At 40.7% G+C, this 19,028-nt stretch overlaps 1 protein-coding gene across 4 annotated transcripts in view; it reads left to right on the forward strand.

Moving 5' to 3' along the window:
* Window positions 1-720: 720 nt before the first annotated feature.
* LOC135222049 (adenylate kinase-like) overlaps window positions 721-19,028 on the forward strand; it is a 28,043-nt gene continuing 9,735 nt past the window's right edge. For 2 of the 4 annotated variants that reach the window (XM_064260217.1, XM_064260209.1), the window contains exons 1-5: window positions 723-942; window positions 8,238-8,355; window positions 9,302-9,420; window positions 11,352-11,519; window positions 12,414-12,528. In XM_064260217.1, coding sequence (XP_064116287.1) covers window positions 838-942; window positions 8,238-8,355; window positions 9,302-9,420; window positions 11,352-11,519; window positions 12,414-12,528 — 625 coding nt within the window. In that variant the 5' untranslated portion in view covers window positions 723-837. Of the gene's footprint in view, window positions 943-8,237; window positions 8,356-9,301; window positions 9,421-11,351; window positions 11,520-12,413; window positions 12,529-13,191; window positions 13,249-19,028 lie in introns of all 4 variants that reach the window. The other 2 variants (XM_064260200.1, XM_064260194.1) reach the window with 2 other exon arrangements.

Consider the following 19,028-nt stretch of genomic DNA (forward strand, 5'->3'; position numbering starts at 1 on the left):
GCTGGAAACGGTCTGAACAATCAAACTGTTCTTGAGGGATGCAATCTGACGCCGTGATCAAATGCAGTAATGCATAAATAGAATTAAATTTATTCTCTTAGAATATTTATAGATGGTAAGGTTGGTGCAACGATAAGGATGGAACAGGGCCAGTCTGCGAAAATGAGGAAATGAGAAAGTATTGTTCCATGTAGCACAAACTGAAATACACATGAGTCATCATGAAGGCGGGACTTGATTGAACAATACTAATTCTTCTTGCGTGATTTTTATTATTACAATATACTTCCGAATCTACTCAAGAAACAAATAATTTATGGACATATTTATGCTTAATTTTGCGTGCCGACTAATGTTTTTTCATTCAGATAACAAGCACCCCAACCAGACCCCAACTATCCCACGGAAATCTTTGTCTGAATCAGCTGTTGTGCTGCTTGTTTACAAAACTGTGCCAAAGGCGCTCAAGCAATAGTGTGACGAAAAACGAAAGGGAGCGATATGCCCATGAAAACGAGTCTAGCAAATGAATTCCACTGATTTCACTATTGCTTTTCATTTTTTGAACGGATACAGAGTATTTTCTTATTCCAGTAATATGTTTAAATATAAAGGATGCTTTGACGTGTATGGCGAAAGGACGACTCATTCGGTTTTCTAACGGCAGGTTATGTTTTAAACTCTAAGGGCATTACATAATATTTCTAATTGTATGCATACTTAAGTTGTAACTCAAGACGTGTGATGGCTTCACAATCAGTCAATCACGGTGTGTCTGTTGCCGTTGCTATTTTAAATAGAACTCTTTAGGGTATAGGTATTCGTTCATCTACCGTCATGCCTCCGACGGAACCAGCGCCAGCACCGGAGCCAGCCGCTCCTGCTTCAACGGGCATAAATGCTGTTTTATTGGGGCCGCCAGGCTCCGGTAAGGGAACACAGGTATGGCCTTAATGAATCTAAATGTACCGGTGATGAGGGTAGACCCAGTGGAATACCGGTAAATAGGTTGACCTTTGCCCAGTCTGCGTTATCTCCAAAATTTCAATACCTAGTAGGGCCTTATGGCAGTATAATCATTACTGATTTGAATATGTATTTTTCAGAATATACTACTACCTAGGTATTTTATAGTACCTATTGACAAGACGTAGCCTATCCTCTACCTTATACCTAACCGAGTACCATTTCGATATGCTTTAGACTGTCAACTAACCTATTCTCTGCTCAGCCTCATTATCCTACTCTCTGCAGGGGAGTACGTAGTGCCGTCAGTGCACCTTCGTGGTGAACTTTAGGCATTAGCTAGTACTTAAGGTTCTTTGCAGCGTTCCTTCGGCCTCTACCACCAACCTCTCATTTCTTTTACTGAAAGCTAGGTAGCCTACCTCCATTCATATTCTACCCTCTCCCTACAATTGGTTTGTAGCTACCTAAGTGCACCTGCGAGGTGTTCCTCCTGTTAGGTATGCCTTTCAAACCTTCTTAGGTAGTGTCAATTTCAATTTTAATGCTGAATGATCTCATGTTTGGTCCCATTGGTTAGCTTATGGCCTACCTAAATTCTACATTCTTATTCTTCAGGTATTTAAATTTTTTCCTGTAGGGGGAACAACCGCCTTGGATCCATCATTCTCTCTTGTGGATCAGCCTTATTCACTCAATATTTAATTGGTGAAACAAGTATACAATTACATCTTTAAGCATACCATTCAAAAGATTGAAGTTTCATCAACATATGTCATATATGAAAGCGTCATATGAACTACCTATAAGAAGTATGTGAGGTCTTCGTAAAATAGGTATGTTTTCAGGGCAGTTTTTAAATCCAATGTGGCGTCGTCTGCCTCCAGTCCCTTCGTAATGGGCATTGATCCAACGTCCTTCCCAGCCTTCTCAGCGCTCATTTGAACAATAGTATTAGGTAGCGTATATAGGGGGAAACATCACGACAGGCCAACCCTCATCACGGTAGACGGGTCTTATTCACTCGATATTTAATTGGTGAAACATGAATACAATTGCAACTCTAAGCATACCATTTAAAAGACTGAAGTTTCGTCAACATATTGTGATATATGAAAGCCCCATACGAACTAAAATAAGCATGTGAGCTCTTCGTAAAATATGTTTTCAAGGCAGTTTTGAAATCCAATATGGCGGCTACGTTTTGCATGGACGGTTCTCATCAGTGACGGCCACCATCTTTCCCCAGCCTTCCCAGCACTCATTTGAACAATGTTAGCGTATGTATGTAACGTTTATTGATCTTACTCAAGATTGCAGTTGTAATCAGCACAATAAAACAACATTTTGTTGCCTATATTAGTGAAAGTATGAAACTTGTTATTCCCGGGGTTATGGTTGGAACTGAATTCATTCTTACCTTGTAATCGGCGGTTTTTATCCTTACTGCCATCACAACTGAAACTCCACAGTGCTTATTTGATTGTTATTATACACATTTTGGTCTCAGTTCACTCCACATTGCACTTTAAACCCGTTGCTGTTCCTGGTTTCTAAGCGCGCGCGCCATAAACACAATTTCGAACAGCAGACGACGACAGACGACGAAACTGCAAAGTTTTATTCCCTAAACTGTTTACTTTACTCGTTATTTAGTTTAAATTTACTTTGTTATTTAAAAATTTTGATTTAATTCATGTATATTATCCCTTTTTTGCAACCAAATTACCCCGAAAAATTACAGATATTTCTAAAGTAGATAAAATCAAATGTTTCTAACGTTTTCGTACATCTGGCTGCCGAAAACCATAGAGGAACGAATACGGAAAAGTGCAGAGGAACGACTACGTTTTTTTTTTTTTTTTTTTTTTGCTTTTTTGTTTTTGCTAGCACTTTTCATTGATTTCAGTCTTTATTAGTATTTTGAATTTCTTTAATAATCGTATGCCAGAAATAAATGTAACCATTAATGTTTGAATGCTTTAATGTTTGCATGCTAAGAATGGCAAAATCATCGTTGCCACATTAGTGGAGGCTTCACACATACGCCGTTCCATTATCATCCTGTTATGCGTCCGCCCCTGATGAGCTCGCTGCTAACGTACCGTCACGCTTTTTTTGTAATCAGCGATCATAGCACTGATGATAGTTTTTCAAAGTTAATATTGATTTTTATGCTTGTTATTCACACTGTAATTAACTGTAGGAAATTCTCTCTCTCTCTCTCTCTCTCCCTCTCTCTCTCTCTCTCTCTCTCTCTCTCTCTCCTCCTCTCTCTCTCTCTCTCGGAGTCCAGTCACTCGGCAAAGAAAAGTCCATCTTCACTCCCGCAATTGGAAGAAAAGTTTGTATCATCACTGGAGGATTCAGAACTAGAGCTCTCATCATCAAATAGGTTATCAATATCACACTCCTCATCTAGTATTTGATTGATCTCACCTGAAGAAATATGCCTCCTCTTTGGGACATTCATTGTGAAAGACGCGAAAACCAATTTGTCTCGATAAACGCCCGAAGCGTATTGAAAGAAAACCAACAGGGACAGGCAGTTTTCTAGCTAGCATAAGCGACCACCAGGAAAGAGTTGCCAGGCTGGAAATAAGTTTCCCATGTGCTGAGAGTGTTACCAAATGATGTTCCTACACTTTCTATACGAGTAAACGTATTATTACGGGGCTGACGGCTTGACAAGCACAGTTAAAGTCTTGAACGTAATATTCCGTTGAAGGCGCTACCGAGTAGATCGCGGTAAACGTATTATTACGTGGGTGACGCTTAACAGGTTATAAACTGTTTCCATGAATTCTAGTTGTCATAGTAATGCAATAATGATAAAATTGCTTTAATATTTATGTATATATACTTCCAATACATAGCCTAATTTCACCAATTTCAACGTTTTGTGTGTAGTCTATAACCAGTTTGGAGGGTGGGTCAACTACGAATGGCAACAGACCCGAAGAGAGAGAGAGAGAGAGAGAGAGAGAGAGAGAGAGAGAGAGAGAGAGAGAGAGAGAAAGGAAGGCGGAGGAACGAAGAAGAAAAGGGATGGCGGTGGAGGGGGGGGGGGGGGGGGTTGGGGTTGGGGAGATGGTAGGTGGAGCTTTATATCGCGTGTTCGTATCCATTTCTGCACAATGGAGTTTTTGTCTCTTGGTACAAGGACAAGTGTCGTTATTCTTTACGATTAGTGATTCACGATACCCTTATAAATTACGGCACTGGGTGTAATGCACTATAGCAAATCTCGTTCTGTTAAGAGTGTTCGTTACAGAAATAGGTATTGCCCAAAAACGTGCTTGCACTGTCTCTGAAACCCATAGTAGACATGCTGCTTAGTTGTCAATCAAGTTTTTATAACCAAGCATTTTTTACAAGCTAGCTATTGAATAAATTTGTATTTTTCTCTCGGATCATAAAAACATATGCCCCTCAAAGCTTAACTTTCCTCTTTTAACGACTTTTACTGGGTCATTGCAAATTCAAAGCTTCGGCCCCATAAATTTCTTATGGTGCGAAAACAGAGGCCCATGGACCGAAAACGATTGCGTCACACTACGGCGATAATCCAGCAGTAAAACATCTTCATATATCCAAAAAGTAAATAATAAAGATATATATGCGCATTACGATTATAACAATTACATGTATAGCTGATAACAATCTGCATGAATAACTGGTAAACTGTTCTGCAATGACAGTTGAGTATAGCAATTATTTACAATAGGTACGAAAGTCATAATACAGAACTTGAAAGAACGTTCTAATTCAGAAAAATAATTACTTAAATTTGAGTCAGAGTCGAGTTACTTTTTCAATAACGAATATTTTCAAATTAATCATCATAAATATGTAAAATATTGATGTTTTACTACTTATTTAAAAATTAGCCAGAGGCACGCTTCTCGTCATCTTCTACCCAACCAGCTGTTTACGCCTGGCTTGTTGTTGGTGAGAATCGTGTTTCGATTGTTGTGATAAAAGTCTCCAGCGTCTGTGGGTACAAGTGGTGTGCGGATTTATCACAGGAAATGGAAAGTTTGTTGACACAAGCGACTCCGTAAACATCGAGATGGCGTCAATCTTCGAAACATTTTTAGTTGTAAGTAAAAATTTCTAAAGCGTTTTGGTGAGATTTCCACTGCCGTGGGCGCCATTTTCAGTACCCTCTGTTTAAATCTTAAAATTTGGCCTTAATTTCTAACTTTGGAGAAAATACTTACTTCGAAAGGAGAGTAGAGGTCTTTAGCTCCGTTTCTCACCAACAACAAGTCGCGACTGATGCCCATCTCGGGTGTCAGGACGCGTTATAATGTACTTTTTCGGAGGGTGGCTTGCGTTGATTGTAGGTGGCCTGCTTGGCCTGCGGTGATGTTCTACTACCTAGTACCTATGTAACTTTTATTGATCTTACTCAAGATTGCAGTTGTAATCAGCACAATAAAACATTTTGTTGCCTATATTAGTGAAAGTATGAAACTTCTTATTCCCGGGGTCATGGGTTGAACTGAAATTAATTTTTACCTTGTAGCCTAATCGGTGGTTTTATCCTTACTGCCATCACAATTGAAACTCCACAGTGCTTATTTAATTGTAATTATATACATTTTGGTCTTACTTCACTCCAAATTGCACTTGAACTACGTTGAGAGAGTGTTGACAGCGAAGTTTTGGCTGGAAAAAATGTCCAGCATTGTCGTACATCTGGCTGCTGAAAACCATGGATGATGGATTAGTGAATTGTGTATGACAAAAAAATTTTGTTTTGCCAGCACTTTTCATTGATTCAAGTCTAAATTACTATTTTGGCTTTTATTTTTAATAATTGTATGACAGAAATAAATGTAACCTTTAATGCTTGCATGTTAGGAATGGCAAAGTTTCATCGTTGCCAATTTAGTGGAGCTTCACACATTACCGATGCATTTACAAACTGTTTTCATGAATTCTTGTTGTCATAGTAATGCAATAATGATAAAATTGCTTTAATATGTATAGTATATACTACAAATTGATACTCTAATTTCACTTATTTCCATGGTTTTGTGTATGTCTTATACCCAGTTTACAGGGTAAACACATACAAATTGGCAACACTGATAAACAATAAGAGAGCGTGAACAACACCATAGGTACTGTTCACAGCAAAACTGACATTTGAGTCGGGATTCTTGTTACTTTTTCAACAACGAATATTTTCAAATTAATCATCATGAATATGTAAAAAAATGTATGCAATTCATGACCTTATACTGATGTTTAACTATTTATTTAAATAATTATCTACTATGAGATTCAGAGGGTCTGTAACACGGTTTTTTGGACTTTGCTCCTTGTCAAAGCATCGGATGTAGCTGAAAGTTGACATATGTTTATTTTACAACCACACACAAATTTTGTCAGCATTATCAATAACCTAAAACCCGAAAGTTTTATTTTTATAGAGTAAAAATGATCTAGCCGACGCCATGGCCAATGATAACGAGCCAAGAGTCGAAAAACATTCATTACGTAAGCAAGGTAAACACCTTTTGACGAAATGTTGCCCCGCCCATCCACCAGACAGAAACTCCAGGCTCTGAAACCCAAAGACTTTATGAATGGTGGATGGATACATAGATGTGGGTGGGGTATCATTGCTACTGTAGTAATACTACTGTAGCAGTAGTGCCGCAGCAGTATAGCAGTAATATACATGAATTAAATGTTTAGGCCAACTGTTGGGATCCTTGAGTATCATTTAGCACTTCTTACAACTAGTCAAGAAATTAATTTTTTTAGCCAGAAGTTAAATTTTCTAATCCAACAATGCCCATGGTAGCCTTCAGTGTTATCCAGAATTATAACGAGGCGAAAGTGGGTGGAGCCTCATGAAGTCATCATTCTGACGATAATTATTGGTGAAAGTTTAAAGCCAATATACGGTACCGGCTATTTTTGTTTTCAGTAAATAGGTAGATAGCCAATAAATAAAAATTGCTTGACATTGGATATAGCAGTTATCAAATCAAGCTTGTCTACTATGTTTTTTAAAATTACCAACTATTCCCTACATCCTGTCAATCTGATTGTTCCCTATAAAGTAGACTGTAATTTCTTAGGAAACCTATTTTGGGAGTTAGACTAATAATCGAAGTGTTTTTGTATTTATTAACATATTTTGTTGGTTTGTTCATTATGACAATTATCAGTGGAGAGGTTCCAGACTTCATAAAGGTGTACTGCTTTGCTTGTATTTAAATTTGTATGTCATTGTTGCCAGAGGTTTAGCCTTCGTTATGTATAGCCAATCATCCATTGAGAAAGAGGGAAGAAATGCTGTCATCAGTTGCGTAACAAGTGCGTTCGAAACCTTTTCTCTGAGTAAGTTGGCCCGTCTTCAAAAAAAAGTCAATTCTACATTATAAGTACCAAATTTATTCAACCTACGTAATCCAGAATACAGTCAAAATTTATGTGGAGATATAATATGTATTATGAAATGCATAGATAAAAAGTTATTGCAAAAAAACCGTGTTACAGAGGCCCTGAATCTCAGTAGTGCACACTTCTTTTTTCTATTGAAAAATCGCGAGTTTCCTTGAATCCGAAGCGGTTGGCGTCATTGTTTACGATTGTTGTGAAGAAAGTGTCCCAGCATCTATGGGTACAAGTGGTGTGCAGATTTAACACATGGAATGGAACATTTATTGACACAAGTGACTCCGCAAACATTGAGGTGGCATCAATTTTCTACATTTTTTGTGTTTTAAGTAAAAATTTTGAAAGCGTCATGGAGGTATGTTTGCACTGCGCATGGCTAGACTTTCATTAACCTCTGTTTAATCTCAAAATATGATCTTAATTTCTAACTTTGGAGAAAATACTTACTTCGAAAGGAGAGTAGAGGTCTCTAGGTGTTGCTCTCACCACCAATGACTCGTGACTGGTGCCTATCTCCGGTGTCAGGACGTGTTGAAGTACTTTTTTGGAAGGTGGATCAACAAGCGGCCAAGACTGGATCAGCTAGTCCACTCTGTTGTTTCCCCTAGTAGCTTATAGTTTTGATATAGTAAGTTACGCACATTTTCACTATTCACCTGTCTCTTTCATCCAGTATACATTTTGATATTTGTAATACCCTGCGTTAGGTATGTTTAGGGATTGATTTTTACCTTTCTCAGTGCTCTCCAGTTAAAGGAGCCTACCTTTTAATATTCTTTTCATGGATGATGCTCTGTATGTGTTTTGAACTAGTGTATACCATAAGAAATTACTTTTTATTCTTATAGGCCCCCAAGCTGAAAGATCGCTACTGTGTTTGCCATTTAGCTACAGGTGATTTACTTCGTGCTGAGGTAGCATCAGGCTCTGATCTAGGACAGCAGCTTAAAAAAATTATGGATGCAGGTATGCTCATTGCTCCTTTATTTTTCCTTATTACATATTATATATAAAGCTTGTGAAGTACAATACATTACAACCTAAGTGGGAGGTTCTGCTATGAATAAAATATTTTAGGGATTCACACAATTTCTATTTAATGTATATTGTACCGTGGAGGCATGTTTGTAAGGAGTATATTCTACTATAATTTAAAGTTGCCAGCATGTGCTGTACGCTTAGTCTTCAAGACCCCTCCATAAGTACAACCATCAAAACAAGAACCCTCCATAACTGCAACCATCAAAACAGTTGATGTGTTATTGATTTTTATATCGATAATTATTATGATAAAAATTTCAGGCCATGTTTCCATTTTATTCAAGTCAAAACTGGACTGCAGACTTAGAAAATTAAAAATTCATTAAATAATAAGAAATTCATCAAATGCTTAATGAAAATAACTATCAACTAGTGTACAGTGTATGCAATAGTGTTTTTCAGCTATTTTAACAATAATTATACTTTGGAATTGAATGTGAGATAAAAGAAAGGAAAAAAAATTCAGAAAAGAAAATCTCAATGAAGTATGGCAGGAAGAAGATTGTATTCGTACTTGTTCTCTGCTGACAGGGTAAAACTAACAAGAATTATCATAGGATACAAAAGTTTAACATGGCAACTGAACTTTAGTTTGATATTCATTATCTAAATATCCTAAAGACATTAACCAAGTAACATACTAATTGTGAGTAATTTCACATTTTCATTGGATGTATGGTAGTACAAACAGTATATGTATGGCCTTTAGGCAAGTTGAAAAAGCATAGTACTACAAGATCTTTCACCTTTTGTTGAAGGCAGTTTCATTGTAGATTTGCAAATAAAGGCATATTTGAAATTGATGTAAATGTACATTGATATTAGTTGTTTAAAAATTTTTTTAGTTTAACTAAGTTTGCTTTTTCCCCAGGAAAACTTGTTGGTGATGAATTAGTAGTGGGAATGATTGAGAGTAATTTAAACAAACCTGAATGTAAAAATGGGTTCATCCTTGATGGATTTCCAAGAACAGTTGTCCAGGCTGAAAAGGTACAGTTTGCAAAATTTTTTTGATATTTCATTATTCTGTAAAAGATAATAAATTTGTGTTTTGTAGGATCTTATTTTGAAAATTTTAGATGCTAATGAGTTCTCACTTGAGCTGGAACATATAGTAGTTTATGTTATCAATGAGAGACCATAAGCAATGATTAGAATTGATTGTTAAGCAATTGCACAAATATGTGAGGTGAATTAATGTCAGTATTACACAGTTGTATATTTACAAAGTTGTTTCAACACAAACCTATTGCTTATGCTCTATATCTCCCTAACAATGGAACAAGATGTAGCTGGCCCCTCTCCTCCTGAAGGGGGCAGTAATCCCCCTGAGACAGCATTATATATAAAACAGCTGATGATGAAGTAGTAGGAATAAGCGTGGAAGCACATCTACTGCAAGTTGCATCTGTCCCTGAGGAACCATGAACATGGGAATCCTGGAAGGCTGGGACAAAAATGTTTATGCTCACAGGACTTTTTAGGCTGGATAAGAGAATATATGAAACAGCAGTACAAGCTTAGGTAAAAAACTGGCGTGGGAAGGAGGAGAGCAAAATGAACATCCACTCTCCAAGGTGGTTGAAGAAAGACTGATGCATCACTAGGTTCAAGCGTGGTCTCTGACTCGCTTCCACCTCATCTACATATCAGACGCCACATGCCACAGATTCCTAGCATTTACAGTTTTTTATTGTTTTTAACCAGTTTTTGCTGGTACCAGAAGATTTATCCTACTGTTAAGACCTGAGGTTTGTTAGCTATGAAAAATACAAAGTAATGAAAACTTTATCATTTTTGTGTTCACAAAATCCCAGATACACCTGTGTTACGATTAACAGGCAAAAGAAAGCTGCCGCCGAATGGTAGTTCTGCATGGGTGCTTTTGGATCCCTGACTTTCTAGCAGCTAATTGCCATTTGCATGTCCGTGTACTGTACGTATGTATATAGATTTCAAGATTCCAAGGCTTAGTTGAACTTTCTCCAAGGATTACCTTTGTCATTCATGTAATCATCAGTATGATTGTGTTCTTATGAGAACACAAACCTGTACCTATATACAAGAGTGTCTTTGGCAACAGTTGGATCTGTTCTTTTGTTAACAGGGCTGAAATACTCGATGCATTAGCACATGAGGCAAATGATTGATGAGACACTCATGCTCTCTCCAACAATGCATTCAATAATGATGCAATCCATAGTTGAGGATATTACTATCCAGACCCAACTGCCATTGATCCTGTCTCCTAGAGACGGACAAACAGTTATGGAAACAGGCAGAGACAAACAGTAATGACTACAGGCATAGGTGCAAGACCAGCATTCTTTCGTAGCATTTTGGGCATTGCAGGTTCCACTAGTAGGCAGGATCATTGTTCCAGCCTTGCAGACAGCAGCAGAGGCTGAGTGTGCTTCAGAAGTAATTGCTCCTGACAGAAGAATTCTAACTGTAGGGCTGTGATTGCGAGTTTACAAACCTTTGCATTACCAGGAGTATCTTCACTCGATCTTGTTGAATACCCACTGGAGATTCAAACTAGAGAGGTTTCCTCCAATTTGTGCCTCATTTGCTAGCCCTTGCAAATCTTGTTTAAAATATTGAATAGGTCTGATCTACTAAGGCTGTCTTAAGGTCAGTTGTTGATGAAACAATGGATTTTATATTTATATATATAGTGAAGATGAATTTTATTTTTCCTGTGAATGCTCTTGTTGGTCATAATTCACCACAAATTGCATTAGCACTATTTTTTTTTTATCTTATAAAACATATCTTACATACTTTGTATACCAACCTCTTTATCTGCACCCGTATGAGAGAAGGAGAGTGAGACAAAGTGCAAATTTGATTCGGTATGTTTTTAGAATAAGTATTTGTTGAAGTCATGTTTTGTTAATGTAATATCTTGTCATTTACAGCTGGATGACATGCTTGAGAGTAGAAATCAGAAGCTTGATTCAGTGGTAGAATTCAGTATTGAGGACAGCCTTTTAGTTAGGAGGATCACTGGCAGGCTGTTTCACCCTGCTTCTGGTCGTTCATATCATGAGGAATTTTATCCCCCTAAAACACCAATGACAGATGATGTAAGTGTTAACCTTTTTTTTGTGATGGAGTATTGTAGGAATGTTATTGTATTTATATGTTGATGTAAATTTACAAGCATCTTTGGAATTGTAATTTGTAATGCTTGTCGTTTTTATAGTTATAAATTTACTTAATATTTTATTGCTCTGAAATTTATTAAAAAATGTTCTGTAATATGTAGTGCTTTGTAATAATAATCTTTAGTTTGAGGGACTTATACAGTATTGCTTTTATACAGTATTATTTTTTATAGATGTGTTGTATCCCCAGCTGCTTAGTTAGCTATGTTTAAAATTGTAGAAATGACTGGAACCATATTGAGTATGCTATCACATTATTGCAGGTTTTCCAAGTCTTAAGTTTACAGTGAACTTGTAACATATTGCCTTGTGTTTTTTAAAAGGTGTGACTACAACATTCTAAGGTTCTTTGCCAGTGTGGTGAGATATTTGTAAGTGGTGTAAAGATACAGTTGCCCTGCATATGGAAAATAGACTGATCTTTAAGGCTGAGATGGTTTAGGAATGGGTAACAGGAAGTTTGCATAGTAACAATAGAGCTAACACAAGGCCCACAGTGTCCTCATATCAGTTAGTAGTGCATGATTTTTAATACTTTGGCTTCATCATTACTTGGAAATGCTGTTTTAAGGGCTGTGATACAATTTGAAGAGTCAGTTTGCTTCAGATTTATGTGCTGTAATTGCTACTCATATAGAACATTAATAATTAGTTCTTGCTGTAGGTATGTAAGAATTTAAGTGTGTTGGACAGTCGACTTATTTGTCTGTTATATTTTGACATTGAGGGTTATGTTTTCAGATATTTTTTATTAGGTTATATCCTTTTATTTTGTATGTAGTATTTGATTTGCTGTTTCTTATCTTTTGTCAGGTAACTGGTGAACCTTTGATTAGGAGGTCTGATGATAATCCTGAAACCCTGATGAGACGGCTTGCTGCTTATCATAAGCAGACGGCACCTCTTGTTGATTATTATGCCAGAAAAGGTATGGTTTTTCTTTTCTGAAGTAATGCTTGATGTATTACTGTACACATAATTTTAGCTGAGTGGTTTCCTCTGAAAATGGGAGAGCATTTATTAAATTAGAAAAGACAGACCTATTGTAATTTTTGGTTATATATTGTTGAGGAAAAGCATTTGGGAAATTGTTATTTTCAGTGACATTGATCTTGGCATCTTTGAAATTTAACCTACAAGCTTGAAATTGTTTGATATAATATATAGTAAATTTGATTCTTATAATGGGGAATTTTGTTTATTGATATGCTGCAGAGTTAAATATTTTGATTTATGTTAGTTTTTTTTTATAAAGATTTACGTAATAGTGTGTTCATAATGGCAGTGGTAAATGGGATATTTTTTTTATTTTGGTGTAGACTCACTTGAGTGCTTATCATAGTTCAGATAGCATTTATCAGTTGAGTGGTACATATTGTGATAACTTAATACATTTGGAAATATTTTGAATAATTCTGAAAAAGGGTAGTGTCTTATTTAGATACAATTTTTATGCATTAATTAATTGAACTTTCTGTTTTATTTTGTCATATCTCTTACATTTAGTTAGACTGTAAATTGTCTTTTTAACTGATTATTATTTATTTATTGTGGCTGATGGTAAAGTTATTTTCAATATTGTCTTTTAAAGAAGACAGAAGGTATGGGAGAGGCCCTACCAACAAATATGAACGACAAAAGAGGCGAGGTACTGTAATACTGAGTAGTGGGATAAATGCATTTAATTTTAGTTTTTAATATACAGTACTAATGGTGTGTTCTTGTCTTTATTTAACTTGTACTGTTTGTATACACTAAAACCTCAGTATAGCAAACTTTTGTAGTGGAATCCGCTATAGAATGACCTTCCTCAGAGTGAGAAGAATGATTGACATTGCTCTACTCACTCAGCAATGTGTGGGTGGGTGTGCATCTTATGTTTGTATAACAGGAAGCTCTCTAGCACCCAAAAGATAGAAAGGAAGAACTAGATAGAAAGAAATAAGATGGACATTTTATTTCTTGTGTGTGCGTCTCTCTCTCTCTCTCTCTCTCTCTCTCTCTCTCTCTCTCTCTCTCTCTCTCTCTCTCTCTCTCTCTCAAATATTAGTTTTGTTCATGCAACTTACCTGTCAGATATATATATAGCTGATAATTTCCGACACCGACAGAATTTAAAACTTACGACACACGTAGTGGGAGTCAGGTGGTTAGTACCCATTCCCGCCGCTGGGAGGCGGGTATCAGGAACCATTCCCATTTTCTATTCATAATTTTTCTGTCGCCGGTGTTGTGAACATCTGTTTACAGCACCTCCGTCTGGATTTGGAAACTTTTTGCTACTTGAGTATCCCTTTTGTTCTTTTTTGGATTAATTGATTGGATCGGTGGCTAGGCACACGTTATTAGTGGATTGATTTGATTTTGGTTTGGACTTTTCTTGGATATATGTCAGGGTCTAGTACAGCTAGCGCTAGGTTCTGCTCTAGGACTGATTGTAGAGGTAGGCTACTGAAAGCTTCAGTAGACCCACATACGGTAGTAAGAGTTTGCAGGGTCATGAATGTGTGTATGAAAGCCGTTGCAGGAGTGCGAAAGACTAACAGATTCTGAGTCGAAGGGCGTATGATACCTATCTTAGGAAACTTGAAAAGGATAGGTTAAGAGGTCTTCCTCCAGGAGGTTTCAGGCGGCGAAGAAATTAATGTTTCTCCTGTTAACCCTCCTTCTGTTAATGCTCCTAACCCTGTAGTTTTGCCTCCGGGCCCTGAAGCAGTGTCTGTAGAGAGTAATACTTTATCCTTAATATTTGGAGTCGATTCGTAATCTAGAATCGAAAGTGTTGGCTCTTGAGAGCAAAGTGACGTGCAAAAGTGCAGTGATACCCCTTGTGTAGTGGAGGGTGCGTCAGATCGGCCTCTTTCGCCTCTAGGCCTGGACCTCTGCTTGACTCCCAGGACCTGGGGAGGGAGCATGCGAAAGCCGCCGAAGGAGGGTTACAAGGAACCCCCACCGATCTGACGTGCCTTCGGCAGTTACTGATGAAAAATCCCCCAGTCTGCCAGGGAGCGTGCGCGTGCACGTCTCCTCAAGGAGTGTTTTTCGTCATCGGAGGCTTCATCCCCGCGTAAAGGGTGGAGTTCTCAAGGTGCTTCACGTCCGCTGAAAAGGACGGCGCGTAATGTTGACGCTTCACGTCCTAGCTTCTCCGCTTTGCGATCTTCGCCTGACAGTGCGTTCGCTGCTTTTCCGCCGCAGAAAAGGCGTAGAGAGTCTTCGGACTTGGATTCAGTTAGCTCGTGCGAGCGATACAGTCGCTCCAGAGCTCGGGGAAGAGACCGTACCTGGGAGGAGGAGGGGAGGCGTCCCCTCGCCGCTCTCCTGCTCCACAGGATCAGTCCCTCCCGGAGCAGGAAGATTCGCCAAACAAGAGGATGATTCAGTCACTGCAGCAGCAGCTTCAGGACGCTCTGGCTGCTAGAGAGTCTCTTCCGCGTCGTAGGAAGGATGAGAAGCTTCCTGTGAAGAAGTCAAGACCCGCTCTTTCTCCTCGCTCGCCTCTCTCTTCGTTCGAGTCTCCCTCTAGAGTTCGTTCTGCTCCCCAGCAGCTCTCTAGAGGAGGTGAGAAGTTCGCTTCTCGCTCTCAGGATGAAATATCTCCCGCTACAAAGTCTTCGTATGTTCGCAAGCGAGTGGTGACGCTGAGCGCGCTTCTGTGCAAGTGGAGCGCGCTTCAGGTCCGCCAAACGCGCACCTGTTGTTGATAAACCGTGCACCAGTGGGCGGCAGCCGCTCGCTGACTGACGCTCGGCGCACACCAGTGGAAGCCAAGCGTGCACTAGTGGACGCTCGGTGCGCGCAAGTGGACGCCAAGCGTGTGTTAGTAGATGTCGAGCGCGCACCTGTCGGCGCCAAACGTGCGGATTCGGACGCCAAGCGCGCGCTGGTAGACACCAGTTCCTCACTAATGCAAGTTCAGGTGGATGAAGGAACCCTTCCTGTTCGTCAGTTTTCTTCAGAGTTTCCTCCTACTTCTCCAGTTTCTGAGGAAGGAGTTAGCGATGATTTAGTAGAAGCAGAGGAAGAACAGCAACCAGCTACTGTCTCATCGGAGGTTTTACTATAAAGTTTTTTGATGCGTCTTCTAACAGTCGGAGTTCGGAGAAAAATTTTCAACCGGAAGCCCCTCGTACTCCTCCTTCTCGTTTTCTTCTTTTAAGGCAACGAAGGCATCGGGGTTCATTAAAATGAAGAAGTCGCTTTCCACGAAGCAAGCGTTCCGGAAAGTCCATGAGTGGATGGAGAAGAGGAAAGCGTCAGGAAAGTCCTCTTTAGCTTTACCGCCTTCAAGACTCTGCGGTAAAGGAGGCATGTGGTATGGGACAGGAGAGGACATAGGCGTTAAACTACCAGCCTCTGCTCAAGGTGACTTCGGGAGCATCGTAGACGCCTCCAGAAGAGCCCTTCTGTCTTCATCAAAAGTCACTTGGACCCATAACGAGTTCGACTTTCACCTAAAAGGCCTCTTCAGGACTCTAGAGGTTTTCAACTTTCTCGACTGGTGTCTTGGAGTTTTAGATGCCAGGTCAAGGAGTTCTGATACTATTAGTCTGGGGGAGCTGTCCAGTGTACTTTCTTGTATGGACAAGGCCGTCAGGGATGGCTCTGAGGAGTTGGCTACGCACTTTAGCTCGGGGATTCTCAAGAAGAGAGCGCTTTTTTGTAACTTCTTCAGGCCAAATCCGTCTCTCCAACGCAAAAGGCGGACTTGCTTTTCGCTCCTTTCTCAGACCATCTCTTCCCCCAGGCTATGGTTAAGGACATAGCTTCAAGCCTTCAGGAAAAGGCAACGCAAGATCTTCTGGCTCAGTCTTCTAGAAGGCCAGCAGCTGCTTCATCTTCTGGAGCTTCGTTTGCCAAGAAATCGAAGCCCTTTCGTGCTGGACCTTCCTCGAAAGCAGCCTCCCGAGGAAGAGGCTCTTCCAGAGGAAAAACCCCTGCTCCGTCAAAGAGTAGGAAGTGATTCGGAAGTCCTTCAGACGCCGGTAGGAGCCAGGCTTCTTCGATTCGCGAAAGCCTGGGAAGAGAGAGATGCCGACCCTTGGTCGCTGGATGTCGTGAGGAAGGGTACAGGATCCCGTTCTTGAAGTCACCCCCGCTATCCTCAACACAAAGGATTTGTCTCCCTCTTATCGAGGAGAGAAGCAGAAAGTGCTTTTCGACCTGCTGGAACAAATGATCGAAAAAAGCAAGCGGTGGAACAGGTCTTCGACCTGGAATCGCCAGGGTTTTACAACCGCCTGTTCCTGTGCCGAAACATTCGGGGGGGTGGCGACCCGTCCTCGATGTCAGCAGCCTAAATCTCTTCGTAATAAAGAAGAAATTCAAGATGGAGACGACTCAATCGGTGCTGTCAGCTTTGAGACCGGGGGATTGGATGGTCTCACTAGACCTCCAAGACGCGTATTTTTTCACGTCCCCATTCATCCCCAATCAAGGAAATACCTGCGATTTGTCCTGAAGGGGAAGGTATTCCAATTCAGGGCACTTTGCTTCGGTCTGACCACAGCGCCGATGGTTTTCACCATTCTAATGAAGAACGTGGCAAGGCTGCTTCATTTGGAGAATATACGGATCTCTCTCTACCTAGACGACTGGCTTATTCGAGCTTCATCGCGGGAGGGAACGGTGTCTGGAGGACCTGCACACGACCATGAGTTAGCAAAGTCCCTGGGGCTTCTGGTAAACCTCGAAAAGTCGCATTTGACTCCGTCTCAATCTTTAGTCTATCTGGGGATTCAGATGGACTCAGTGGCTTTTCGGGCTTTTCCGTCCCAGGGGCGACAACTTCAATGCTTGGAGAAAGTGGCGACCTTTCTGGGGAAGGAAACATGCTCGGTGAGGGAATGGATGAGTCTGCTGGGGACCATTTCCTCACTGGAGAAGTTTGTTTCTCTGGGAAGGCTGCACCTCAGACCTCTTCAATTCTTCCTAGCCAACAGTTGGAAGAACAAGCAAGAGCTGGAGGCGATCTTGTGTTTAACGAGAGAGGTGAAGGATCACCTAAGTTGGTGGTCAGATCCTCGGAAGCTCGCGGAAGGGCTCTCCCTCAAACTTCGGAACCCCACCCCGACTAGTGTTGTTTTCCGACGCGTCGTCCACGGGTTGGAGGGGAGCAACACTAGGAGGGAAAGAAGTGTCGGGCACCTGGAGAGGGGAACAGGTGTCCTGGCACATCAATCTGAAAGAGCTGTCAGCCATTTATCTGGCTCTCAGGTTTTTCCAGGAAGAAGTATCCGGCAAAGTTGTTCAGATCAATTCGGACAACACCACAGCGCTGGCATACCTAAGAAATCAAGGGGGAACTCACTCGCCTTCTCTGTTTGCCATCGCAAAGGAACTCCTTTTATGGGCGAAAAGCGCAAGAAGTCACGATCCTGACAAGGTTCGTGTCAGGAGTACAGAATGTTCGAGCGGACCTTCTCAGTCGTCGAGGACAGCTGTTGCCGACAGAGTGGACCCTTCACCAAGAGGTTTGCCAGTCGCTGTGGAACCTGTGGGGCTGTCCACAGGTGGATGTCTTCGCAACGTCCAGGACGAGAAGACTTCAACTCTATTGCTCTCCAGTTCTGGACCCGGGAGCAGTCGCAGTAGACGCCCTACTTTGGAGTTGGTCGGGTCTAGACATATACGCTTTTCCCCCGCTCAAGATCCTCGGGGAAGTGATGAGGAAGTTTGCGGCATCGGAAGGAGCGAGGATGACACTCATCGCCCCCTTCTGGCCGGCAGCCGACTGGTTCACAGAGGTGATGTCCTTATCTGGTAGACTTTTCCGAGGGACTCTGCCCTTAAGGAAAGATCTACTCAGACAGCCCCACTTCGAGAGGTACCACACAAAAACCTCCCCGCTCTGAGTCTGACTGCGTTCAGACTATCAGAAGTTGGGCCAGAGCGAGGGGTTTTTCAAGACCTGTGGCGAAGGCGATTGCCACCGCAAGGAGCCCTCCTCGATCGCTATGTACCAATCGAAGTGGGCTGTCTTCAGATCCTGGTGCAGGAAGAAGGGCATTTCCTCCACCACAACCTCTGTGAGCCAGATAGCTGACTTCCTTCTTCATCTGAGAGAGGAAGTGAAGTTGGCTGTTCCAACTATTAAAGGCTACAGGAGCGTGCTTTCTGTAGTCCTTTAGACACAGAGGACTCGATTTGTCTAATAATAAAGACATTCATGATCTCATTAGATCGTTCGAGACTAGGAAGGTAGTCCAGCCTAAAGTACCCTCGTGGAACTTGGATGTGTGCTCAAATATTTGATGTCGAGTCACTTCGAACCGCTTCATTCAGTTTCTTTCAGGAATCTGACGAAGAAACGATCTTCCTAACCGCTCTGGCGACGGCGAAGAGGGTTAGCGAAATTCAGGCCATTAGCAAGCAGATTGGCTTTTCAGAAAGTAGTGCGGTGTGTTCTTTAAGTCCCATGTTCTTAGC

This window comes from Macrobrachium nipponense, chromosome 20 (genome assembly GCF_015104395.2).
Source record: "Macrobrachium nipponense isolate FS-2020 chromosome 20, ASM1510439v2, whole genome shotgun sequence".
Taxonomy (NCBI): domain Eukaryota; kingdom Metazoa; phylum Arthropoda; class Malacostraca; order Decapoda; family Palaemonidae; genus Macrobrachium; species Macrobrachium nipponense.